The 27,200-nt window shown below is 40.5% G+C and overlaps 3 protein-coding genes across 5 annotated transcripts in view; 2 read left to right on the top strand and 1 right to left on the bottom strand.

Annotated features, from left to right (window-relative positions):
* mios (missing oocyte, meiosis regulator, homolog (Drosophila)) overlaps positions 1-3,452 on the top strand; it is a 46,755-nt gene extending 43,303 nt beyond the window's left edge. Inside the window, exon 11 of the mRNA XM_048548661.2 lies at positions 70-3,452. Coding sequence (XP_048404618.1) covers positions 70-166 — 97 coding nt within the window. The 3' untranslated portion in view covers positions 167-3,452. The remainder of the gene's footprint in view (positions 1-69) is intronic.
* Positions 2,764-22,734, bottom strand: rpa3 (replication protein A3). 2 transcript variants are annotated; one of them, XM_059655022.1, is made up of 5 exons: positions 22,660-22,734; positions 20,603-20,967; positions 20,120-20,194; positions 13,914-14,022; positions 2,764-3,457 (listed from the first exon to the last, which is right to left on the bottom strand). In XM_059655022.1, the coding sequence occupies exons 2-5, from the start codon at positions 20,699-20,701 to the stop codon at positions 3,375-3,377; spliced, it is 366 nt and encodes a 121-aa protein (XP_059511005.1). In that variant the 5' UTR covers positions 20,702-20,967; positions 22,660-22,734; the 3' UTR covers positions 2,764-3,374. The 2 variants fall into 2 exon arrangements, with proteins under 2 accessions (XP_059511005.1, XP_059511001.1); XM_059655018.1 differs by lacking the exon at positions 22,660-22,734 and adding an exon at positions 22,049-22,182.
* Positions 22,735-22,756: 22 nt separating this feature from the next.
* The window catches only part of umad1 (UBAP1-MVB12-associated (UMA) domain containing 1), an 83,037-nt gene continuing 78,593 nt past the window's right edge, over positions 22,757-27,200 (top strand). Inside the window, exon 1 of one of the 2 annotated variants that reach the window (XM_059655014.1) lies at positions 22,757-22,892. The gene's annotated coding sequence lies outside the window, so the exon portion shown is untranslated. Of the gene's footprint in view, positions 22,994-27,200 lie in introns of both variants that reach the window. The other variant, XM_059655013.1, reaches the window with a different exon arrangement.

Below are 27,200 nucleotides of genomic sequence, written 5' to 3'. Positions count from 1 at the left end.
GTCTTGTGCATTATTTCCCTTCCAAGTTCAAATCTTTATTGCTGCTGTTTTGACATCCTTCTCCCACAGGGATCATCATGAATGTCCAGTGTCAGCCTGTACCTGTAAATGCATGCAGTTGGATACAACTGGAAACCTCATCCCAGCAGAAACGTCCCAGAGCTAGAAGGCACAAATTCAAGGGACTGTTTTTCAAATTGTCCTTTTTAAAACCTTCATGTGTACCTTCAGTCCCTGAGCAATCATTGCTGTTAAGTAATAAAAAAGAACTTCCAACATCTTGGCAGTTTGCCTGAATGATTTTTGTGCTGTATAGCAGAAATATATTTTGAGTGTCATGTTTTTGGAGCTGGTCCACTTCATTTCAAGATTTTTCTGGAAATGACTTGAGATTCTGACCACCATCCAGCAAATGCCCCGGATGACATTGAAATAGTACTTGAACTTGCCACTAAAAATGAACCAATGTTTGTACTTTGTCTCGAACGGTACAGTCATTTTAACTTGATGAGAACAACTGAATGCAGTTTTTCAGAATGAGACACTTAACAAGGTATTGCTTGGATGTATGTTGTACACATTTGTACGTTTTTCAGTTCTGGGAAATGGTATTATTGAAAATAGAGGATATGCCACTAAAATATGGCATTAAGCAAATTCAAGAATGGTGTATTATTCCATTTATAATTTATCTCACTCCACAACCTGCTGAATTTCTACATAATTCTAAATACTGCAAAGAGGAATAACTGCACACTGAAGGTGTCTCCGTTACTTCTGTTTCACACATCAGTACTGATCTGTTAAATTCTCCCTTCATGTGATATTGTTAAAGACTGTAGTCTGTGATTCAATCTATTATTAAATTTAATAGGGAATACCATCTATTCATTTCTATGCAGATATATTTGAGGCATATGGTCCTTTTTAGTAAAGCAATAACTGTTTAGATAAATACTAATTCATGACCTAAAATCAGGTTCAGCTTGGCAATTTAATTGTTAAAACCTAATACGGCCATGGCCATGAAACTTTGCCAAATAAATTCTCAATGTGCAAAAATACTGGACATATTAATTTACTTGCGTTGTAAAAAAAGTAATCTGCACAATGTATAAACTGCATTTACTGTTCATACTGTGTGTGCCTAAAATCAAAGATGTTCTATTTTTAATTGGTCTCAAATTTGTAAATAAAGTGTACGTGTTTTTCCTTCAAAAAAAACCTACAACTTTTTAGAAGTTTGGAGGTTTTTTCTCTTTATTTCATGTGCATAGTTTAAAGAATGAAATATCACCTGATATGAAATCAGTACCTAGATTCATGAGCATGAAATTCAATCATAATGTACTGAGGTTCTGCCTGAGCTCTGTCACTAAGTGTTTAGAATATTACAAGCTTTCTAGTCAAATTTATGAAAGTTTAGATTTTTTGAAAAAAAAACTAGCCTGACAGTCTGATATCCACCACCATTAAAAATCTTTTAAATATTCTGACCACAATGTAAGTAGATGAGTAAGGGGAGGATAGAGTTGTTCCCCATCTGTGATTAACTAAAGAAGTTAAAAGGATACATAGGGTCCATTCATAACGTGAGGGTGTTACTGGGCAGATCAGCATTTACTGCCTATCTTCAACTGCCCATTGACAATCAATCAATCATGTTACCAAATATCTGGGACTCAGAAGTAGAAAACTTGAACTCAAATTTCACAGTTTGCCACGATAGGATGCAAAACTACATGCCCGCAACTTTAACCTGGGATTCAAGATTACTAGAGCATTGACATTTCTACATTGTTACCACCTCCCTTGCCTCAGTTACATTGGGTATTTTGAGATCACATCATGGCTACTGCATGGAATTTTGGTCTTTTATGGAAGGATGTAAATGCATTGGAAGTGGTCCAGGGGAAGTCTACTAGATTGATATCTGAAATTAGGATGTCTAAGGCAGGTTGGGCTTGTTTCCACTGCAGTTGAGTGGGGGCTGACTTGATTCACTATTTTAAAAATTTGGAGTCTCCCTTTCTAGCCAGTGAAGTCTCTACCCAAACACTCCCCACCCCACCCTCAAAAATAAAAAAGAGACTTTGGAACTCTCTCCTAAGATGGCTGATGTTGGGCCTTTTAATATTTTTAAGGTGGAGGTAGGCAGATTCTTGGCAGGCAGGGGAATCAAAAGGTTTATTGGGGTTCAATGTAAATATGAAATTCAAAATACAAACAGATTAGCCACATTTTTTGAAATGAGATCAATGATTTACTATTCCTAAATCACATTTATGTGTACTTGTGGTGGATGTTTCTCAGCTTATGGTAGTAAAATAGTATATTCAGATATTCAAATTTTGGTTCTGTATTATACATGACACCAATTTCATGATGTCATTCTTCCATTTTTAATATTGTCAATTTTATTTTGTATTCACCAGGACAAATGAAAAGTAATACCTAAGTGAAGTGAAAATATTTATACTGTATGTTCTTTAAACGTGCCTGGTGCATTTTCCATTATAACACTTCAATTAGAATTCACTCGCCAGTCTCCTCTCAACCAGTATAATTGTTTTCTATCTTCTAATTTTGTGTTTCTCATGTATTGTCCTAGTGAAGACAAACTTTTGCCAAAAAGTCTCTTTTCAGCAATACTCAAGTCGATAGTACCAAATAACACAAGCTGAAATCTGTACCACTCAAAGAAAGCAAACTAATAAGCATTTGTACAGTATAATAAACTCATTATGATCCCCAACACAGCAATTATACAGAGTACTTGACTTTATTTTATGTCCTGCCCTGAAAACTGTACAATCATAAAGCAGCATTTCAGAAATACCAAAAAAGTTAGTCGTTACTGATGTTCAAACAAATGAATACATTCATTGATAGTAATCTGGTCACAATGTTTTAACCCAAATGTCACCAATAAAACTTTTTTCCAAAAAGCTTTTGTTTTAAATTGGACTACAACAAACCATTAGTAAACCAGTATATTTTAGATCACCATCATTTATGAATCTTAAATGTTTACATTTTACTCACTTTTCCTGGGGGTGAAGTACTATGATTTGTAAGCTCTACTTATGGGGGGAAAAAAAATCAATTTCTGAAGTGCTGAACTCCCTTGACTTTAAAAATCCATGTAAAATTATCTTTCAACAAATGCATACCTTTGAAAAATTAGTTTTTCGGTATTCTATAAGTGACTCCATCACACCTTTTCTTTCATTTCAAACATAAGAGATTCCAGAGACCTAGGTTACTATATTGACAAATCTGGAGTAAAATGATAAGTTATATCAGATGTTCAATTGGACAGTTGAGATCTTATCTCCCACATGGTAATGTCTTTGCAGACTAAAAAAAGGAAATCAACCACTTCCTGTAACACCAAATGGATAGTACTGTGGAAACTCATGTATGATATTCAGGGCTTCATTGTAAAGGTGGAGATCTGAAAAACAAAGTGAGGAAAGAAGTTAGTGTGACAAACTGTAGAGTCTAAATGGCTACACCTGAATTGAAGTGCACAGAAAAATACATCATATTTGAATTTGGTGACCAGCTGCTCAAGATGAAATTTTTAAAAAAACTTGCATTTACATCTGCATCTAACCACAGCTTCAGGAAGTTCCAAAGTGTGCTATACAACATCTCAACTAGTGGAAGCAGGTCATTTGCCCCATCAAATCCACGCCGACCCTCCGACAGGCCTCCCACTCCCTTACCCTAGGACCCTACATTTCCCATGACCAATCCGCCTAGCCTACACATCTTTGGATTGTGAGAAGAAACCAGAGCACCCATGCAGAATCTATGGAGACAGAAACAGAGTTAGTGTTTCAAGTTCAAAGACTCATACAGAATCAAAGAAGTGGCTTTGGACTCAATGCTAACTTGGTTTCTCTCCAAGCATGCTGAATATCTCCAGTATTTTCTGTTTTTATTTAAACTTTCCCACACCTGCAGTATTGTGCTTTTATCTAATTGGGTAACTTTTTTTTGTTGATGATAGTGGAGAGCATAACGTAACTATGTAAATACCTGCTCTTTGGTACCGTACCATCATATAACATCCTATATTGCCTCTCAAGGTATCATGCCATTGGCATGCATTTGTTAAATAATAGAAGCCTAAATATTTTACATAATTTACACTGGACAATACAGTACAGGTCTTTGCCATATCCAAGTTGTCATAGGTGCCCATCATTATTAATTCATGTGCAACATGTACCACCAGGATATGTAAACAGTCCAGTTAAGAGAACACCTAACAACTTCAGATGTTGGAGGCAGAAAATAAGCATTTCAAGCTGCCTAATTAGCGATAAAGAAGCATTAAAAAATAAATTTTACAAATTGTCCTTTTAGAACATCAAGTCCCCAGGGCCTAAATCCTAACATTTTAGAGTAAGTGGCAACAAAGTTAGTGGTTCCATTTGTTACAATATTCCAAAATTCTCTCGATGCAGGAATGGTTCCAGTGGTTTAGAAAACGGTAATATAACACCCTTATTCAAAAAGGAAAGGCAGACAATAGGGAACTCTAGATCTCGGAGTTTAACATGTCACTGGGAAATTGTTAGAATCCATTAAGGAAAGTCAAAATGCAATCCATCACAGTCAGCATAGTTTTATGAAGGGTAAATCATGTTTGATAGAGTCCTTTGAAAATGTAAGAAGAAAGATAACAGGGATCCTGTAGCTATATCTGGACTTGCAGAAGACATTTGATAAGGAGCCTCATGAAAGATCAACATACAAGGTAAGGAGTACATACGGTTAGGAGTAAATGGATGTTTTTCTGGTTGGCAAAATGTAATGAGTGGGCTGCCACAGGGTCCTTGGGCCCAACTATTTACAAGCAATATAAATGACTTGAATATAGGCACAGAAGGTATGATAACCAAACAACACAAAAACAGATCAGAAAGTAGGCCACAATCAGAAGTTTACAAATAGCTAATGGGGGGCTTTTGAAGTTGGTTGTGGAAGCTGCCATACATTTCTCTCTGCCAGAATTGGAGAAATATTGCATGTAAAGCAATCTATTTTACTGAAACAAAGTGTTGAGCTGGATGAACACAGCAGGCCAAGCAGCATCAGAGGAACAGGAAAGCTGACGTTTTGGGTCTGCCCTCTTCTTCAGAAATCTTCCGAAGAAGGGTCCAGACCCGAAACGTCAGCTTTCCTGCTCCTCTGATGCTGCTTGGCCTGCTGTGTTCATCCAGCTCTACACCTTGTTATCTCAGATTCTCCAGCATCGGCAGTTGCTACTATCTCTAATTATTTTACTGAATATGTCTTTGCCAAGGGTGTGTTTATGGGACGTTATTATATTGGAACAATTGCTGTTTAGTAGTCAAATAATCTATTATTCTGTTAAGTTTTCCAACAGAGTTAAATTTATATCGATTCTTCTATCTTTTGTTCGTGACAGTGAAGGTTATCTAAGATTACAAAGGAAAGTTTATATATTGGGCCAATGGGCTGAGGAACGATAGATGGAGTTTAATTTGGATAAATGTGATACACTGCACTTTGGTAAGAATAATAGTTACAGCTCTGGCTGGTGGTGTTGAAAAAGAAACCTAGGGGCTCCGGTATGTAGTTCTTTGAAAGTTGCGTAACAGGTAGACCGGGTGATTAAGAAGGCATTTAGCATGCTTGCCTTCAAAGCTTAGACCACTTTGGAATTGGGACATCATGTTGAGTTTGTAAAAGACATTGGTGAGGCCACTGTGTACGATTCTGTCTGCCCTGCTGTAGAAAGGATGTTATTGGAGAGGGTTCAGAAGAGATTTGCAAGACTTTGCAAGATTAGAGGGTTTGAGTTGTTGGGAGAAGCTGGAGGTTGGGGGTGACTTTGTAGAGGTCTATAAAGTTATGAGGGGCATAGATGGTCTTTTCCCTGGGGTAGGGAAATTCAAAACCAGAGGGCATATTTTTTAAGGTGAGAGAAGAAAAATTTAGAAGAAATCTGAGGGTAACTTCACAAAGTGTGGTTCATATGTAGAATAGTCTGCCAGAAGAAGTGGTAGATACAGGTACAGTCAACATTTAAAATACATTTGGACAGCTACATGAATAGGAAAGTTTGAGAGAGATATGAGCCAAATGCAAGAAGTGGGGCCAGTTTAGTTTGGGAAATATGGTTAGCATGGATGAGTAGGACCAAAGAGTCTGTTTCCTTGCTGTATGACTATGACACTGAGATACAGATATGTTAGCTGAATAGGGAAAACTTGGCAGGTGAAATTTAATATGGATAAGTGTGATGTTATTCATTTTGGTCAGAGAAATAGAAAGGCAACTTTTTAATCTAAACGGAGAGAAACTACAGAGACCTTTAGTGCAGAAGGATTTGCATATATTGTGGAAAACTATATGCAACAGGTAATAAGGAAGGCAAAAGGAAATCTGACATTTATTGCTAAAGGATAAGAGTATAAAAGGGAAGTATTGCTAGAACTATACATTAGTGAAACTGCACTTGAAATACTGTATGTAGTTTTGGTCCCTTACTTGAGGAGGGATGTAATTGTATTGGAAACAGTTCAGAGAATCGTGAGATTGATTCCAGAGATGAGTGGTTTTAAGAAGAGGTTGTAAAGAAGGCATGTGGAATGCTGTCCATCATGAGCTGAGGTATAGAATACAAAAGTAGGGATATAATGATGAAATTGTATAAGATACTGGTTAGAGCTGGTTGTTTTCCTTGGAGCAGAGAGGCTGAGGGGTGATATGATTGAGCAATACAAAATTCTTAAGGGGCAGAGATAGAGAGGAGGAACCCATTTTTCCTTGGCAGAGAGTTCAAAAACCAAGAGTCATAGATTCAAGCCAAGTGGCAGGAGGATTAGAAGGGACGTGAGGAAACACTTTTTTAGACATTGGGTGGTGGGTGCCTGGAATTCGTTGCCTGAGTTGGTGGAGGCAAAGACCCTAAATTCTTTTAAGTCACTGGATCTGCACCTCAAGTGCCCAAAGTTGCAGGGCTATGGGACTTGTGGAGTAAGATTAGAAAGGGCATCTGGGTGTCTTTGGGTCAGCATGGAAAAGATGGGCTGAGAGGACAGCTCTTGGAGGTACTTAAAATGAAGTGACAAAGTAGATGAAAATATTTCTTGTAGAGAAATCCAGAAAGTTTTCAGATAAAGCATAGCAGATTGAAAACTGAGATGAGGAGAACTTATGTCAAAGAATTGTGAATCTGTGGAGTCCACTGCCACCGAGTGAACAGATGCTGAACATTGAGTAAACTTAAGGAGGTGCTGGACAAATTTTTAATTAGAAATGGGTTGAAAGGTCATGGAGAGTGGGCAGGAAAATGGAATCGAGGCTAAGGAGATCAGCCATGAGCATAATAGCAGAGCAGACTCGACAGTCTTAGTATTTATGTTCTTGTTGATACTTTACCACTACAAAATAAACTTGTACGGTTTCTGTACATTGATTTGAATATTTCTTCAGTTCTTTGTCTCGTAACAAGCACGGATGCTGAAAAACCTTTAGTCTTTAATTCATGCAGTACATAATCCACACATCATGTTGCGCTTTAACATACATACATTAAGGTTTTTAGAAATATTTAACATGAGAAATTATAAATTGTCCCAGTTAACCCATGAGGATAATATTTCCCCCCCCGGCCATAAAAACCTTTCTAGTCATTGCTTGTTCTAATGTTGTTATAATCACGACTGGTCATTTCATCCAGGTAAATTTTAATTTGATACTTGTCAAATTCAATTTGACAATGAGGATGTTCTCAAAAATTTGGATAACTTTTTGAGTTACATTCCACAGAAAAATCAAAATGACCTGAAAGAATTATTACAATCATATGAAGAGATATGTGAGAATAAACTAGGAAGTACTAACTTGATTCTGCATGATATGTTGAGATAGAAAATGCTGTTCCAATTAAGCAATGTTCTAATAGAGTTAACCCTCTAAAATTGGGACAGGTTGAAGGAGATTGAAAGCATGCTCGACAACATAAGCGAAGCAAGTTGCAGCAAATCGAGCTCACCCATAGACATGGTGCAACACCAGATGAGGCCCAACATTTATGTATTGATTACCGCAAAATTGTAGTTATGAAATCTGATTCATATCCTACTCCACGACTGAAAGACTATGTGACTCAGTTGGACATGCAACTTACATTTCAAAGCTGGACTTACTCAAAGGACAGTAGCAAGTACCTTTATCTGAGAGAGCGAAGGAAATTTTGGCTTTCATGACACAAAACGGACTTACAAATGAAGTTGTTAACTTGCTTGCTGAATTGGTTTGATCTCGTTCAGATGTTTTGTCGCCATGCTAGGTGACATCATTAGTGGAGCCTCAGGTGAAGTTACTCACCATAATAGACCAGACAGTATAAACATCAAGCAGAGTAGAGTAGTATCGACTCATCGGAGGCTCCACCGGTCATGTCACCTAGCATGGTGACAAAACGTTTACAAGTTTAAAGTTATGCCATTTAGTATGTAAAATTCATGAGCTACATTTCAAAGACTAACCAATAAAAGTCATTTCAGGATTACCCAACTGTGTGGTGTACACAGATGATCTGGTAATTTTTAGCCACACATGGAAACATTTGGAGTATCTATTGGAATTCTTCAATCAACTTCAGAAAGCAGGCTTAGTGATAAACTTGGCTACGAGGGATTTCTCAAAAGCCTGTCACGTTCCTAGGCCATAATCACTGGACATAGACAAATGGCACCACAGGATGTGAAAACAAAGGTTGTCGGGGAATTTCCATACAATTGATGAAAAGGGAAGTACTACAATTCTTGAGACTGAGTTTTTTTAAAATCGAAAATTCGTACCAAATTTTAGTCGAGCAGTTGCTCCACTGTCTGACTTGTTGAAGAAAGTTTCAGTGGATGGAGGAATGGCAGAAGGCATTTGACAGCCTAAGAGCTGTGATAAGCACCGCAAGAGGATCATGAGGAAGTAGAAAAACCCATTGGATATTTTTCCAAAATGTTGAATATTCATCATTAGAAATATTCTACAACTAACGACACCTTGAGTTTGGTGCTGGCATTGCAACATTTCGACTTTTACATTGCCAGTAATGTGTCTCTGATAATTATATATACTGATAAAAACCCCTTAGAGATTTTGGAAAAATTTAAAGTTAAATATGCCAGACTGTTTAGATGGATTTTTTGTTACAGCCATTTAATTTGAAAATTATACACATGGCAGAATGAGAGAATGTAATTGCTGGCGCGTTGTCACAACTGTGAAGGAAGATGAAGGAGTTCAGTGGTGGATAAAATGAATTGAAATAGACTGTAGTATTCAATATTTGCATGATTAAAGTAAATATAAAGTGTATGTATTTTAGTGTACTAATAGCATAAGGCTAAAGGTTTTTAAAAATGAAGCTACCTTTGTTTTCTTGATTTTTTTTTTAAAAGAGGGGACATGTGATGACACTTTGGCTTTAAAAAATATACTTTGTCCTGGGTTTTGTCTTATGAAAAGAAGTTGAGATAGAGGTGATGAACCAATAAGGAAAACAACTTGTCAGGCCTTGGATTTTTTTAAAATGTTGGAACGATAGAAGCAGCATGAACGGACAGAATCAGGCTCCCACAAAATCAGGATTTTTAGTTTAGCATTGAGTAGTTGTTAGGGTTTTGAAGCTGCAATACATTGCTCCCTTCTGCAGCAAAATGCTGAGTTTTCTCTCTCTCTGCCAGAATTTTCTCTTGATGTTCTATCTTCCTAGACTGGAGAAACATTACATTACATGAGCGAGAGACAATGTATTTTACTGGATTGGCCTTTGCCAAGGGTATGTTTATGATGTTACGATTTTGGAACAGTTGCTGTTTAGTTGTTAAATAATTTATTATCAAGTTAAGTTTTCCAACAGAGTTAAAGTTAGACCAATTCTTCTTTCTCTTGTTTGTACTTAACTGTAAAGGATAAAAGGTGTTTTGCTTGAAGTATTGTAGTGTAACCAATCAAATTACATCAGGAACACAGCTTGCCTTTAAATAAAAAATAGTTAAGGTCTCGGCTAACTCCTTGATATATTTGAAGGGGGTTCGGTTTGGTCCATAACAACAGACTTTGGCCCATTGCAAGTTTGTGTGATGCACATTGAACTGATCAGGACATCCATTACCTTGCAGGATAGAGATAGTAGGAACTGCAGATGCTGGAGAATCTGAGATAACAAGGTGTAGAGCTGGATGAACACAGCAGGCCAAGCTGCATCAGAGGAGCAGGAAATGTGACGTTTTGGGCCGAGACCCTTGTTCAGAAATGGGGAAAGAGAAAGGGAAGGGGGCACTGAAATAAACAGGGAGAGGGGGGAGGCGTATAGAAGAGGGATACAGGAGAAGATAGGTGGAGAGGAGACAGACAGGTCAAAGAGGCAGGGATGGAACCAGTAAAGGTGAGTGTAAGTGGGGAGTTAGGGAGGGGATAGGTCAGTTCAGGGAGGACGGACAGGTCAAGGGGGCAGGATGAGACTGGTAGGAGATGGGAGTGGGGCTTGAGGTGGGAGGAAGGACAGGTTAGGGAAGCAGGGATAAACTGGGCTGGATTTGGGGTGCAGTAGGGAGAGGGGAGATTTTGAAGCTTGTGAAGTCTACATGGATACCATTGGGCTGCAGGGTTCCCAAGCAGAATATGAAATGCTGTTCCTGCAACCTTCGGGTGGCATCGTTGTGGCACTGCAGGAGGCCCAGGATGGACATATTGTCTGAGGAATGGGAGGGGGAGTTGAAATGGTTCACAACTGGGAGGTGCAGTTGTTTAGTGTGAACCAAGCGTAGGTGTTCCGCAAAGCGGTCCCGAAGTCTCCGCTTAGTTTTCCCGATGTAGGGGAGGCCACAACTGGAACAGCGGATACAGTATACCACATTAGCAGATGTGCTGGTGAACATCTGCTTGATGTGGAAAGTCTTCTTGGGGCCTGGGATGGGGGTGAGGGGGCGAGGTGTAGGGGCAGGTGTAGCAGTTCCTGTGGTTGCAGGGGAAAAAAAGTGCTGGGTGTGGTGGGGCTGGAGGGGAGTGTGGAGTGGACAAGGGAGTCTCGGAGAGAATGGTCCCTCTGGAAAGCAGGTAAGGGTGGGGTTGGAAAAACGTCTTCAGTGATGGGGTTGGATTGCAGATGGCAGAAGTGTTGGAGGATGATGCAGTGGATCCGGAGGTTGGTGGGGTGGTACGTGAGAACGAGGAGGATTCTGTTTTGGTTGTTATTGCAGGGAGGGGGTGTGAGGGATGAATTGCCGGAAACGCAGGAGACAAGTTTGAGGGTGTTCTCGACTACTGGGGCGGGGAGGAGGGGTGGGGGGTGGAGTTGCAGTCCTTGAAAAATGAAGACATTGGAGATGTTCAGGAGTGGAATGCCTCATCCTGGGAGCAGATGCGGCAGAGGCAAAGGAATTGGGAATAGGGGATGGGATTTTTGCAGGAGGTGGGTGGGAGGAGGTGTATTCTAGGTAGCTGTGGGATAAATACAGTGAGGATATCTTCATCTACAATCCTTCCAAGAATTGACCTCGAGACCCCTATAAACTTCTGGTGAAATAAAGGTACACAGTGCTCCACAATGCACCAGTGTTGCTGGAAGTGAATGTTCAAAGTGGTGGTTGGGGTGCCAGTCAATCAGACTCCTTTGCCTTGGATGTTACTGCAGCTGCACCCAGCCAGGCAAGCAGTGAGTATTCCATCACATTTCTGAATTGTGCCTTGCATATAGTGGGCAGACTTAGAGTAGTCATGAGGGAAGTTACTAACTGCACAATTCCCAGCCTTGGTGTTTTTGTAGCTTGTCCAATTTTCTCTTGGAAATCGGAATCCAGCATGTTGATGATAGGGAAGTTGATGTTGAAAGGAGGTAGATATAAGTTTCCAGGTGGTTGCCAGAGATGGAAAGAGAGAGGTCCAGGAAGGAGAGAGAGGTATCAGAGATAGTCCAGCAGAACTTAAGGTTGGGGTGGAAGGTGTTGGTGAAGTGAATGAACTGTTCAAGCTCCTCGTGGGAGCACAAGGCGGCGCTGACACAGTCATCAATGTAACGGACAAAGAGGTGGGGTTTAGGGCCAGTGTCTTACAGGACAGCTCTGATGCTTTCTACCCTATTTGTGTATCAAGCTTGCAAAATGAACAAATGGATGGGCTTGATAAGTTTGCTGATGAGGCCATCTTACACCATGCTGTGCTACACAAATCCCAAAGTGTTTGACCTGTGAAATACAGAGTTGTGGGGGACACATTGGAGAACCCATTAACAAATCTCTCTTCTACTCCCTTAAATTTATACTTTATCCCAGTTCCTAATGTGGATTAAATATTGTTCCTTTTCTGTAAAAGCTTTATGTTACATTTTGTTCCAATATTTCCACCGTGGATCTTTCAACAGCAAGTCACATAAGGGCATTGTATTTCTTTAAGGTTCAAAGCCTGAGGTGCAAGGTGCATTGTCGAAGCATAGTAAAAGTTTACATCAACGTGGAAAATGTAAAAAAAAAGAGGGAGCTAGTCCACAGCATAGTACATTAGATTATACATTACTTCCCAGGTGTCAGGTGTATTTAGCAGGCCATGTCATTTTACAAGCAGAATGACTAATTCTGACATACATAGGACAAAGAATCGCCATTAGTAATGAGTACTGATGTTTAAGGGGCCAGCAACTTCCTTTGAACAGAAGAAAGCATGCTCATCTGAACCTCTCCCAACAATGTCTGGCATCATCTCTACACTTGGGTTTAGGGCCGCTTACCCAGCAGCTTTATCAAACTGGTGCTGTTTGGGGAACACTGACAACATTTTGTTAAAATTCACAGGACTCTTACATTATTGCAACTTTGTGTTGTTATATCATTATGATCCCAGATGATGGTAGTGCTGGAAATGTCAGATTCCAGAGTAAAACCTGACATGATAGGTTGTAAGTTTCACTTTTGCAATTAATCCCTTGATGGCTTGTATCAGAACATGTTCACTATTTTTATCAAAAGAATACAAATTTATTATACAAAATGAAAATAAAAATCGCCAGCAAAAAGGACAATTGAACTACTTTCCTCAGCAATATCCTTTCCTGATACTCAAAGCTTAAGTATCATTCCTAATTTGAGTCTAATTTCTTATTTGACTTAGTCTTTCCAGTTTTGATTGCCAAGAACTTTTTTCTGCTCTGATGGACTAAACGTCTTTTCAGTTCTGACTGTTTGAAAACTTGTACAAAACTTTCAACGTGTAAACATCTCAAACGAATGCCCTCTTGCTAAAGTGAAACTGTTCTGAACTGAAACCTGGTTCTGAACTGAACTCAAAAAAACAAGTGGCCCCTGATCTGTTGTCTTTGGATATCATTAAAGGTTCCACTTTGTAAACACTTCATTATTTAACATCACAGGAACACAGCTAGGCACTCGACTGAAGTCACATGCTTTCTTGAAAACTGTATTTGCTTCAATGTTTAAAATGACATTCTGACCTCCACAAAAACCTACAAGAACTGCAACTTAATTCTGTTATCTCTACTTAAAAAATTCAAATTCCCAAATGGTAATACATTATACACAGTATGTATTTCCAACAGTATAAATAGAAAGCAACAGGCTTAGTAAGCCTCAGAACTAAACAAAAGTGAAGAAAACAATGCAAAGAATTGATATTAATCAAATGAAAAATCTGCAGACAAAAAAGTGTTTCAACGAAACAAAGCTTTAACACTGATTATTGTGACAATAACATCAATAGGACATCAATAAGCCCCACTTACCCCAATCTTCTTACAATGTGTAGTCTTACAAAACAAGTCTTTTTAAAAAAAAAATCAACCTATATAACTTGATCAAAATGATTGCTTTTGGAAAGATTTCACAACAAATTCATGTTGCCGTACATACCAAAACTGTTTTTGTCCTCTCGGAAAGGAGCGTAATATGCAGCCTGGATGGTGGCTTTTGGAGTGATTTTTCCAACCACTTCAATGACTCCACTCAACTCCTCATCAAGCTACAAAACAGCATTAAAAATAGTTAAAACAAAGTTTGCATTTGTTCATATACGGGAGAATCAGAAACTTCATTATACAGAAGGTGGTCTTTGGCCATTGTGTCTGTGTCAAACTAGAAAAGTGTGATCCAGCCCAATTCCACTTTGCAGCATTTGGTTCATCATCTGTAGGTTTCAACAACTCAACTATATATCCAAGTATTCTTTAAATACAGTGAGGATATCTTCATCTACAATCCTTCCAAGAATTGACCTCGAGACCCCTATAAACTTCTGGTGAAATAAAGGTACACAGTGCTCCACAATGCACCAGTGTTGCTGGAAGTGAATGTTCAAAGTGGTGGTTGGGGTGCCAGTCAATCAGACTCCTTTGCCTTGGATGTTACTGCAGCTGCACCCAGCCAGGCAAGCAGTGAGTATTCCATCACATTTCTGAATTGTGCCTTGCATATAGTGGGCAGACTTAGAGTAGTCATGAGGGAAGTTACTAACTGCACAATTCCCAGCCTTGGTGTTTTTGTAGCTTGTCCAATTTTCTCTTGGAAATCGGAATCCAGCATGTTGATGATAGGGAAGTTGATGTTGAAAGGCTGTTGAATGCCACGGGGGTCAATTTTATTCTCTCTTGTTGAAAATTGTCACAACCTGACATTATTACTTGCCACTTATCAACACAGGCTGAATTACATCCTGATTCAGTTGTCTGTGAACTCAGACTGGTTCAGTACAGCAAGTCCCCACTGAAATTTGACTCACTCAATATTGTTTCATTTTAATGTTGTTGAGTAAGTAGTACATATATATTCATTTAATTTTTTGCTTTAAGTCTTTGCCGTTGCAAGCAGCAATACATAGAAGATGTTTGCCCATGTTTCTTTCCAGATCTGAGTTCTGAAATCCCTCACCCCTACCACTCCAAATCCAAAGCTCCCTGCAATTTGTTTTTGCTGCTGAGGTCCACGTGTAGCATCAAGTTCTGGAAACACCAGCAGACTGATCAGCAAGCATGGGACCTCCCAGTGGTTGTGCAGGTTAGAGAAAATGTTGCTCCACTCCAGTTCACATCCTCCATTCTTAAAGTTCCTTATGTCCACTGCAACCAGGGACTTCAGCTGCTCCTTCCTGTGGCGATACAATGGCTTTAAGAGGTATATTCTGTCAATTGTTTAAATGAAGAAAGGTTGGGACAAAGGTAATTGGCGATCTACTCAAGTCTAATAAAGTAAGTAGCTTGTGAGGCCTTGCGTTTTATTTTAAAAGTTAGAACAACAGAAGCAGCTTGAATGAGTGGGGTCAAACTCCCACAGAACCAGGAGTTTTAGTTTTAGCTTTCTGCAGTTGCTGGAATCTTGAAGGTGGATGTGGAAGTTCTTATTTCTCTCTCTGTTATAGCTAAAAGCTAGGGTCTCTTCCTGTTACCAGAATTGCATGTGACACAATCTATTTTACTGACCTTGTCTTTACCACAGGTGTGTTTATGGAATGTTACTATATTGGAACATTAGTAATAATATATATTATTGTTTTGTTACACATTTAGATAAGTTATAGTTAAGGCAATTCTTTTATTTTTAATTTTAACTGTAGTGAAAAAATTAAGTGTGTTTTGCTTAAAGTCAAGTAGTTTGACAAATCAAATTATGTTCGGTATGCAACACTTACATTTACCTTTAAAATAAGAAAATGTTAGGGTCTAGGCTATCTCCTTAATATATTTTGAGAGGGTTTGGTCTGGTCCGGCTCCAACCCCATTCGCAGCCCAACTCCTGAGCCTGCCCTTACCCTCTTGTTTTTTTTGTCACCTTTGTCCTGGATCTATTCTTCAGCTGCTCTTCGCTCTGCACTGAAGTCCTCAACTCCATCTAGTAGCAGTGGTTGGTTGACTCAGGTAGTTCTGACAAGTTGATTACCCGCAATGATCAATGTCTGACATTAGATGGAGCCCAATAAATTGGAAAAGCTTTCCAAAAAACAAAATATGGCTGTTTATTTTATATTTAGTAATCCCGAGTTTAATTTGGCAAGTTACTTCAGCTATAAATACACACATATGGTACAATATTTTAAACTGTGCATGTTTCCAGGAAAACAAATGTTCACAAGGGCCTAACGTTGACTTTAAAGTGATTCCTATGAGGCGTATTGCTTCAATTAATGTAGTTTCACTTGGAAACTTGTGATTTTCAGAAATGAAACAATAGCTTTAAATGACGACTACCTGTACATGGGAACTTGTTCATTTTAATTTGCATTGTGGAATCTTCAGCAAGCATATCCACTTCTGATTGAATGAAGTAAGATCTTTTGTAAAGCAGCTGAAGGTTTTTGAGTCTTGGATATCACACTAAGGAACTGGGGGCTTTTGTGGTAAAGTGGTGGTGTCCATCAGTCTGATCCAGGAAACCCGGGTTCACATCACACCTGCTCTGGAGGTGTTAAACCCCATCTCTGAACTGGTTGATCACACACTATCTATCCTGTGGCTTTTCAATGTGGTGGTAGTGTTCCTGCCTCAGAATTAAGGTCAGGTTCAGGTCCCACATGCTCCAGAGGTGCGTCATAACATCCCTGAAAAGGTCGATTAAAAATATCTATCCCAAGGAACTCCTGCATCAATATATACTGGGTCTCTGACTGACCCCAAACAACTACACTTCTTCCTTTGGCTTCAGTTTTACAAGGGCTCCTTGATGCTGCATGATGTCAAGGACAGTTGGTTTCACCTTGCCTCTTGAAGCTATATCTTTTGGATAAATGCTTTCGGTGAGATCTGGAATTCCTTTGGACATCAGTAAACAGATTTTTGCTTTGCACATTTTTCTCATGGGCTCACTGCTGATGAAACTTTCTGTCGCTAAGAAATGGACTAATGGGATAATGATCCACCAGACTGTATTTACTCTTTTGTGACCAAGAAGTACAATTTTTCGTATTGTTGGATTGATGCCACTGTTGTAGCTGTACTGGATCAATTTGAACAGCAGGGCTATTATATGGCCTACAGCCTTTGCTGTATCCACTGTTCGACCGTTTCTTAATGTAAGATGGAATTAACCAAATTGACTGAAAATTCATGCATCCAGCTGGGGACACAAGGAAGAGTCTCAGACAGATGACCCATTTTTCACTTTTGGTTGATGATGGCTGCAAACAATTGACTCTTGTATTTAGCTTACATGTTGATATTTGCTAGCATTGGATCATTTTAGAAACTGCTCCTTCTGTTAATTGTTTAATTAAGTCATGAATAGTGGTGAACAATGCTGCAGGACTGCAAGCATGGACCTCATGCATTGGATATGCCCCATTTATTCCAGTTATTGATGTTTTTACTAAGAAAAATGATGCTCACAGCTATGGAAAAAATCATTGGCAACTTCTGACTTCTGCACATTGCCTTAAAACATAGAAATCAAAAACTTGCTGTCCAATTTCACCCTGCTTCTCCAGAAGCTACACTATCCAGGTAGCTCTTTCCTTTATTCATTCACAGGATGAGAATGTTACCAGCCAGGCAGCATTTATTGTCCATCCCGAATTGCCCAGAGGGCAGTTAAGAGTCACACTGCTGTGGGTCTAGAAACACATGTAGGCCAGACCTGGTAAGGATGGCTGTTTCCTTCCCTAAAAGACATTAGTGAACCAGGTGGGTCTTTCTGACAATCTACAATGGATTCACAGTCATCTTTGGATTTTTAATTCCAGATGTTTTTATTGAATTCAAATTCCACTGTTTGCCATGGTGGGATTTGAACCTGGGTTCCCAGAACACTATCTGTGTCTCTGGATTAATAGTCTAGCAATAATACCACTAGGCCATCGCATTCCCTTTTGACAGAAGGATGTAAAGTTGCAATAGTTACTCACTGGATAGACACTTTTTTTTAAAAGTAGTGTGCTAAGTCTTAATTACTGCCAAAAAATTAACACTGTAAATTTACTTGACGAGCAAGATTTCTTAATCCTTCAAATTTTAAATTACTGTTGGAAGTTCTATTTTAATTTTTAAAAACTTTTTCTTTCTATCTCATTCCTGTCAATCCCATCTTGTTTTCCGTTGTCTTAATTTGCCACCTGTTCTGCATATATCAGTTTTTTCGATGTGATTGACTGAATGGCCTTACTCTTGATTCTCCATTCACACAGGTCATTAATTCTCTATTGAGCGATTATATTGCTTTGCAAACACCCACCTAAACTCCAACAGCAGCTGTAATTGCAAACAATAATTTGCTCCTGACTGCAAAATTCAGGTCACTATGTTGGGTAACTATTCTCAGATCATATTAAGAATTATTGAGCATAGAAATCATCTCTGTCAAAGACTAAATGATGACCTGAATATGTAACTGATTTGTGAAAGTTTTCAGAGAATAAAATAATTCACATCTAAATTGTGTACTGCAGTATTGTGAAAACTTAATTCTATTGCTCACAAATACATATATGCAGCAAAGATTTAAAGTAGAGGTGCATGTGTATAACTATGTTTTGGATTTTTTTTTGCAGCAGTTTAATTTAACTCTTTGGTTTACTATCCTTCTCATGTTCAGTTCAATAATGCATCAATTGCAAATGTACAAGATTGTCAAGCAACTTTACAGATTCTTTCTCCAACTTCCTCCTGTACTTTTAGGAACTATAACTTCTAGCAGCAGCACCAAAATATTTGTAGCACTCTGATGTAAATGCCCATAGTGGAGAAATATAGAAGGGAAGTGTCGTAGGTCAAACTTTTGATTTCCTATCTCCCTAATGGTGGCCTGATCTACTGTTCTATTCCATTTGCCGTTCTGCGTTTTGCAACAGCGAAAAACCATGAATTTTCCACCGCTCTTCAGTTCCAAAGATGGCAGACTTGTTGAGTTTCTCCAGGAACTTTGTTTTTAAGTATTTTACTTATTTATCAGTGTTGCAATAAAACTGATGGGAACTGTTGCAACATGTTTTTAAAACTTTTTTTTCATTATAACAATACAAAAGCAAAACAATGAAGATGCTTAACATCTGAGATTAAATGCTGAAGAAACTCAGATCTGGCAACATCTTTGGACAATGCACATTGTCAGAATTAAAGACAGAACTTTACTTGCACTTGGTCACATAGCAACAGTACCCAGTTGTCAAAGGGAGCCGAGATAACAAGGTGTAGGGCTGGATGAACACAGCAGGCCAAGCAGCATTGGAGGAGCAAGAAACCTTATGTTTCGGGTCTGGACCCTTCTTCAGAAATGTTTGAAATCTTCTGAAGAAGGGTCCAGACCCAAAATGTCAGCTTTTCTGCTCCTCTGATGCTGCTTGGCCTGCTGTTCATCCAGCTCTACACCCTGTTATCTCAAGTTCTCCAGCTTTGGCAGTTGCCAATTTGTCTGTCGAAGAGTGAAGTTTTGTTTAAGCAAACACAGAAAATGCTGAAAATAAAAACACAGCAAATCTCGTCAGCATTTGTGGAGAGAAAATACAATCAGACCTGCTGAAATTCCCTGAAACCTCCCCTCCCCCCACTGCACCACACAACCAGCCCAGCTCTTCCCCTCCACCCACTCCATCCCAAAACCAGTCCAACCTGTCTCTGCCTCCCTAACCGGTTCTTCCTCTCACCCATCCCTTCCTCCCACCCCAAGCCACACCTCCATCTCCTACCTACTAACCTCATCCCACCTCCTTGACCTGTCCGTCTTCCCTGGACTGACCTATCCCCTCCCTACCTCCCCACCTATACTCTCCTCTCCACCTATCTTCTTTTCTCTCCATCTTCTCTCTCCCTATTTATTCCAGAACCTTCACCCCAACCCCCTCTCTGATGAAGGGTCTAGGCCTGAAACGCCAGCTTTTGTGCTCTTGAGATGCTGCTGGGCCTGCTGTGTTCATCCAGCCTCACATTTCATTATCTTGGATTCTCCAGCATCTGCAGTTCCCATTATCACTGAAATTCCCTGGCATGTTCTGTTTTGTTGAAGATTTTGCAGCATCTGCAGTTCTTTGTTTTATTTTGGAATTTAAAAAAACTTTAATAAAAAACAACTCAGTCTGGCATGCAGTAACTATGCACGTCAGGGTGTTTCTAACATTTCATTCATTTTTAAAATTCACTTACAGGATCAGTCGTTTCCACTGTTACATTCTTCCCATCACCATCTGACAGAACAAAGGAGGTCCCAGAGGGATGAACCTAATTAACAAAATCACAAATATTTGTCAAGTGGACAATACATAGTAATATGTTGTAATAAAACAATCTTTCCTGATCCTAGGAACACTACTACTGAACAAAATTATTTACCCTAATTTAGTTGAAGGGGAAAAGCAGAGAAGAGGCGAGATCAGGAAGGAGTGTCGGCCAGGAGAAGAGGCAGTGTGTTGTGTGAATGAGGACGAGGGAGGATATGAGCGAGGTGTGGACAGTATGGAGGAAGGGTACAATGAGAGAGGGAGAGCGGAGCAAACATTGAGCAAGGGACAGAGATGAAGGGGTACACTGAGAGAGGGGCATGGAAGGGAACACTGAGGGAAAGGAGGAGCGGAGGGGAAAGGCAGGCGGGTTCACTGACTGCTCCTTCAGTTGCTGATTTCCGGCTACCTTCTGAACTCTGCCAACGAAGCAAACGGCCCTCCCGGTGAACCGCGAGACCAGGCTCGTGTTAATCCTCGTACGTGGACCCTCCAGATCGTACGCCATTTACTCCCCTTTGTGTTAGCCCGCGAGCCACGAACGTCCCGCGATTTGGCGGGAAACTTTAACTGTTCTTTCCGCAGTCACTTCCACCTGGAGCCTGTGCGGCGTCGAACACAACCCCCTGCACTTTGAACACACAAATACTGTTCCGGATTGCAATTAATCCTAATATCATTCCACAGTTGTGTTTCTACATCCTTTGACGGTATCGAACGAATCTTGTACCTGTTCCAATGGTACTATTTCGCAGAACCGAAGGGGTTCTATATCTGAAAGAAAAAAAAACCACCAAAAATTGCTGGAGAAATTTACCAGGAGGAAGAAACCAGAATTAACATTTGGAGTCCCGGAACTCTCTTGTATATTTGGCGTTATCAATTGATCACTGGGTGAAATTTCAAATAGGCTCACTGACCCTGTAAGAGAATTAGCCAAGACTTCTCTTTGAATATTGTGATAAACCACATCAAAAAGGTCAAAAAAGGATTCCCCTGTGATGTCATTTATAGCACAGCTGTATGCCTACTGTGTCGGAATTCAATGGCTACACGGGACTGCGTCCAGTGTAAATGTCTTTCAGCAAAATGTTGAAGTATTTACTTGGCGAAGAGAGAGAATTAGTGTGAAATAATAGGGTAAAAGCCACATTATTGTCGGTAGATTGGAAAAGTTACGAGACAGCGATTTGATTTTAAAAAAACTTGTTCCAAAATATAATTTATGTAAGGGCAGTTTACCAATTGTCAGGGTTCCCAAAAAAACTGTAGAATAATTTATCTTGAGCCGTCATAAAATTCTTAATGGGCCGCGATTTACAAACATTAGCACAATTGGGATTTAATATCATAATTGATGACGTTTGCATCGAAATGCCACAGGAGCAGGTTAAATCAGTGCTGACGTTTGACACAACTATTGTCTCTTCACTGTACTTGATATCAGTCCGTTATAATCGCTGGTAGCACAGTACACGTCCACCTTAGAGTCATATATTACAAAATAGGCTGTTCGGCCCATCGAGTCTGGACTGAGAAAAATACACTAAATCTACACATTCACTTCCGGGCCCATAGCCTTAAAGTTATGACACTTTAAGTGTTCATCCAAGTACTGTGAAATTACCCGCCTCAACCACTCTCACAGGTATTGCCTTCCAAATCACTACGCCCTACTGGGGGGGGGGGGGGTGGAAATCAAGTCCCCTCTAAACCTCCTACCTATCCTTCTAAATTAATCATGGTGCAAATAACGGCGCTAAATTTAAAGAGGTTGTCAACGCTACATGCCCCCATTAGCTCCTGATCTCTTCCGCATGTAGCTCATGTTAGCGGTCTGACAGGCTACTCCTACCAGAGATAATGGAACTGCAGATGCTGGAGAATCCAAGATAATAAGTGTGAGGCTCGATGAACACAGCAGGCCAAGCAGCATCTCAGGAGCACAAAAGCTGACGTTTCGGGCCTAGACCCTTCATCAGAGAGGGGGATGGGGTGAGGGTTCTGGAATAAATAGGGAGAGAGGGCGAGGCGGACCGAAGATGGAGAGGAGTTTATAGGTGGGGAGGGCATAGGTCAGTCCATGGAAGACGGACAGGTCAAGGAGGTGGGATGAGGTTAGTAGGTGCGGCTTGGGGTCCTCTCACCCATCCCTTCCTCCCACCCCAAGCCGCACCTACTAACCTCATATATAATAAAATGTGAGGCTGGATGAACACAGCAGGCCAAGCAGCATCTCAGGAGCACAAAAGCTGACGTTTCGGGCCTAGACCCTTCACCCTAGACCCTCCACCTATCTTCTTTTCTCCATCTTCGGTCCGCCTCCCCCTCTCTCCCTATTTATTCCAGTTCCCTCTCCCCATCCCCCTCTCTGATGAAGGGTCTAGGCCCGAAACGTCAGCTTTTGTCCTCCTTGGCCTGCTGTGTTCATCCAGCCTCACATTTTATTAGCTAGGCTACTCCTACCAGTGTCTTCTACCCGATTTGTGGTCCCGCCTCTAAACATTTGGGAGCACCGTGAGTGGATGTTTTCCCAATCAATCAAACTGACGCAGACACCGAAGGCTCCGCAGAGCCTGGGCTGTGTCATCAGCCCCGCTCACGTGACGGGTACCGGAAGGTCGCGCTCGAGCCCGGCCCGTGGAATCGTTGAAAACAACCGTCCGCCCTAGAACGAGGATGTGACCGTGACCCAGCAGGTGTGCACTCGTGTCCTTTTTGGGTTATGTGTGAAATTGTTTTGGTGAGCGCTGCTTAAGAACGCTCAGCAGTTTTACTCATCACGCGACTAATTTCTTCAGTAAGTCAGAATTTTAAATGTCTACGTACTTGAGCTATGTTATCTTCAAGCTCCGTCTTTTGGGTGAGATTAGGTCTTGTAAATAAAATAAAACATAATGAATGCATTTTTAGTCTTGAAGAAGATAATAGGTGATTCTTCAGAACAAGTTATCGAATGGCTTTAGCAATGAAATTTCCTAAAGCACTGTTAAATAAACAGTGACATATGCAAATACCAAAAAATGCCAGTAAATAGGGTTAAAAAGTTGGGGGGTGGGAATGATTAAAAAGGCAAACTGGCTCTTCAATGCACACTGTATTTGGACACAAAATAAATAATTGATTGCCCAAATACAGGCTGGTAGGTATGACCTTTTGTAAACATTATGGAGACACGAATACCAGGAGATCAAACTTGGAAGCTAAATATTCAGGGTTATGTATCTTTTTGAAAGCATACCCGGGAAGGAAAGAGCGATGGGTTGCATTGTTGGTGTGGGATTGAAGATGTGTGACAGTGAGAAATCATGGTTGGAGGTTGGAAATAAATTGTGTTGAGAACACTAGTAGGAGTAGTAGTTGGACTGCTAGCATGAGCTACATTGCAGAACACAGAATAATGAGAGCAGATAGCAAAGACAACAGATTAACCAAGCGGAGGCTTGGGGACCGCTTTGCAGAACACCTCCGCTCAGTTCGCAACAAACAACTGCACCTCCCAGTCGCAAACCATTTCCACTCCCCCTCCCATTCTCTTGATGACATGTCCATCATGGGCCTCCTGCACTGCCACAATGATGCCACCCGAAGGTTGCAGGAACAGCAACTCATATTCCGCCTGGGAACCCTGCAGCCATATGGTATCAATGTGGACTTCACCAGTTTCAAAATCTCCCCTTCCCCCACTGCATCCCTAAACCAGCCCAGTTCATCCCCTCCCCCCACTGCACCACACAACCAGCCCAGCTCTTCCCCCCCACCCACTGCATCCCAAAACCAGTCCAACCTGTCTCTGCCTCCCTAACCGGTTCTTCCTCTCACCCATCCCTTCCTCCCACCCCAAGCCGCACCCCCAGCTACCTACTAACCTCATCCCACCTCCTTGACCTGTCCGTCTTCCCTGGACTGACCTATCCCCTCCCTACCTCCCCACCCACACCTTCTCCACCTATCTTCTTTACTCTCCATCTTCGGTCCGCCTCCCCCTCTCTCCCTATTTATTCCAGTTCCCTCCCCCCATCCCCCTCTCTGATGAAGGGTCTAGGCCCGAAACGTCAGCTTTTGTGCTCCTGAGATGCTGCTTGGCCTGCTGTGTTCATCCAGCCTCACATTTTATTATCTTGGAATCTCCAGCATCTGCAGTTCCCATTATCTCAGATTAATCTTTAGTGACTGTAATATTTATGTAGATTGGGACAGTCAGATTAGCAGAGGAATCAATTCATGTGTTTTCTGATTGTTCTAGGGAACTATCTGTAGTGGATGCAATCATATATCCATGCAATTTTCAATCTGGTGAGCTGTAATGAGGCAGTTCTAATAAATGATAGAACATAGAACAGTACAGCACAGAACAGGCCCTTCAGCCCACGATGTTGTGCTGACCATTGATCCTCATGTATGCACCCTCAAATTTCTGTGACCATATGCATGTCCAGCAGTCTCTTAAATGTCCCCAATGACCTTGCTTCCACAACTGCTGCTGGCAACGCATTCCATGCTCTCTCAACTCTCTGTGTAAAGAACCCACCTCTGAAATCCCCTCTATACTTTCCACCAACCAGCTTAAAACTATGACCCCTCGTGTTAGCCATTTCTGCCCTGGGAAATAGTCTCTGGCTATCAACTCTATCTATGCCTCTCATTATCTTGTATACCTATAGCATAGTAAAATGTTAGAAACTATTAGAACTGATGTAATAGCTGATCATTTAGGCATGTATAATATTATCCAGTACAGTTGGTATGTCTTCATGAAGGAGAAATCATGCCTGACAAATTTACTAAAATTTTCTTGAGGTGGTAAGAGGCAGAATAGATAAAGAGAAGCAGTGGATGTAAATTATGTGCATTGTCAGAAGTGCTTGAGAAGGTATCATGCATTAAACAACTTAATAAGTTAAAAGCCCCTGCTGTCGGAGACAGTGACCTACTATGGGTTGGGTAACTGATAGAAGATAGTGTTGGTTTGGGGTGGGGGAGCAATTTCAGGTTGGCAACCAGTGACTAGTAGTGTACTCCAAGGATCAGTGCTTGGCCACAATGGCTTACAATATATAGATGACTTAGTGGAGAAAGTGAATGTCCTACAGCCAAGTTTGTGGATATCAGAAAAATAGGTGGGAAGGTCAGTGGTGAGAGTGACCAAAAAAAAAATCTGTAGAGGGATATAGATAAGCCATTAAGGAAGAAATTTAGTAGCTGGAATATAATGTGGGAAAATGTGAGGTAATGCTCATTGGCAAAATAATAGAGGAGCTGAATATTAAACATAGAAGGCTACAAAAAAAGGTATTTGGAAATCCTTGTCCATAGATTTCAAAATCTGTCATGGATATTGGGTAATAGGGAGGGCAAATGGAATATTGGCCTTACTTCAAAGGGAATGGAATAAAAAAGTAGAGAGGTTTTGCTCAAACTATATGAGGCATTAGCCAGACCACAGCTGGAATACCGTGAACAGTTTTGGGCCCCTTTTATCTAAGGAAAGATATACTGACATTGTACTCAATGCAGAGAAGATTCACTTGAGTGTTGCCAAGCACGAAGGCGCTGTCTTATGCGGAGAGGTTGAATAGATCGAGTCTATACTCGTTGGAATATAGACGGAATTATCCTTCAACTTTTTGCCTATCAAATACCTATATTCCCACATCTTAAAAATATACAACTACTATCTGTGGCAGAGAGTTCCATTTCTTTTCTCAGCAGTTTGTAAAAGAACAAATTCCTCATCTCTGTTCTAAAAGGGAAATGCTTCACTTCAAATCAGTGCCACAGAGTTTAGCACAAGAAAATAAACGTCCAATCAATGTTCACCTTGTCAAGGCTTTACAGTAAGCTGTGTCCTTCAATCAAGTCATCTCTCACTCCAGTGGAAATAATCCCAGCATATCCAATCTTGCAACACCTTCCAGTTGCCAGTCTAAAATATCCTGCGTGCTGCCTCCAATGAATTTGTATCCATCCATAAATGAGACTAATGCTGTGTCATCAAGATGATGTCTCACCAATGCCCTTTTAAACAGAAGCATAACTTTCTTTCTTTTAGAATGATATCCATTTATGAGAAGAATCCAGTTATTCTTCATAACTATCTGTTGTATCTGCATACTGATATTTTGGTACTCATGCCTTTCACCACTTAAAAATCTCTGCATTTTGGAATTTTGTGTTTTCCCAAATTAATAGTCTGCTTTTTTAAAATTCTTTTTCGCTGTAATAAACAGCTTCCCGCTTTTCCACATTATACTTCATCTGTCATTCAACCTATCCAAATCTGTGTACCACCCTTGTGTCCTCTTCACAGTATACTTTCCTACCTGTCTTAGTGCCATCTGTAAATTTGGCTACCACACCTTCTCTTGCCACATCCAGATCACTGATATGAATGATCAAAAGCTCAGATCTACCACAGACCCTTGTGGAACTCCACCTGCCACGTCCTGTCAGGGGTGGGGGGGGAAAAAGATCCATTTATGTATAAGAGATAATAGGAACTGCAGATGCTGGAGAATTCAAGATAACAAGGTGTAGAGCTGGATGAACACAGCAGGCCAAGTAGCATCAGAGGAGCAGGAAAGCTGATGTTTTGGGCCTAGACCCTTAATCTTCTGAAGGGCCTAGGCCCAAAACGTCAGCTTTCCTGCTCCTATGATGATGCTTGGCCTGCTGTGTTCATCCAGCTCCACACCTTGTTATCTCCATTTATGCCTACCCAGTTTTCTGCCAGCCAGCCAGGAAATCTTCAATGCTTACTAATATTTTGCCCTGCCCTCTCATCTGAGCTAAATTACACAATAATCTTTCACATTGCACCTTATCAAATACCTTCTGGAAATATATGTACATTATATCAAAGGGCTCCTCTTTGTCCATAACGCATCTTGCTCCTTCAAAAGTGCTTCAGTCAGTTGGTTAAACATGACTTCCTTTTCACAAAATCATTCTGACTCTTTGGAGATACAATGAGCTTTTCTAAGTGCCCAGCTTCCTTAATGATTCAT

This window comes from Stegostoma tigrinum, chromosome 2 (assembly GCF_030684315.1).
Source record: "Stegostoma tigrinum isolate sSteTig4 chromosome 2, sSteTig4.hap1, whole genome shotgun sequence".
NCBI classification, from domain to species: domain Eukaryota; kingdom Metazoa; phylum Chordata; class Chondrichthyes; order Orectolobiformes; family Stegostomatidae; genus Stegostoma; species Stegostoma tigrinum.
This window is presented reverse-complemented; position numbering and strand designations above follow the sequence as displayed.

Bases quoted from the DNA above. Each gene is read 5' to 3' on its own strand.
- rpa3 (XM_059655022.1), bottom strand. From the start codon at position 20,701: ATGGCGTACGATCTGGAGGGTCCACGTACGAGGATTAACACGAGCCTG. The intron at 20,195-20,602 runs GTAGCCGGAAAT...TTTGTTAATTAG, and splicing joins TCGTTGGCAGAGTTCAGAAG to GTTCATCCCTCTGGGACCTC. The intron at 14,023-20,119 runs GTAAGTGAATTT...GCTGTTTTGTAG, and splicing joins CAGTGGAAACGACTGATCCT to CTTGATGAGGAGTTGAGTGG.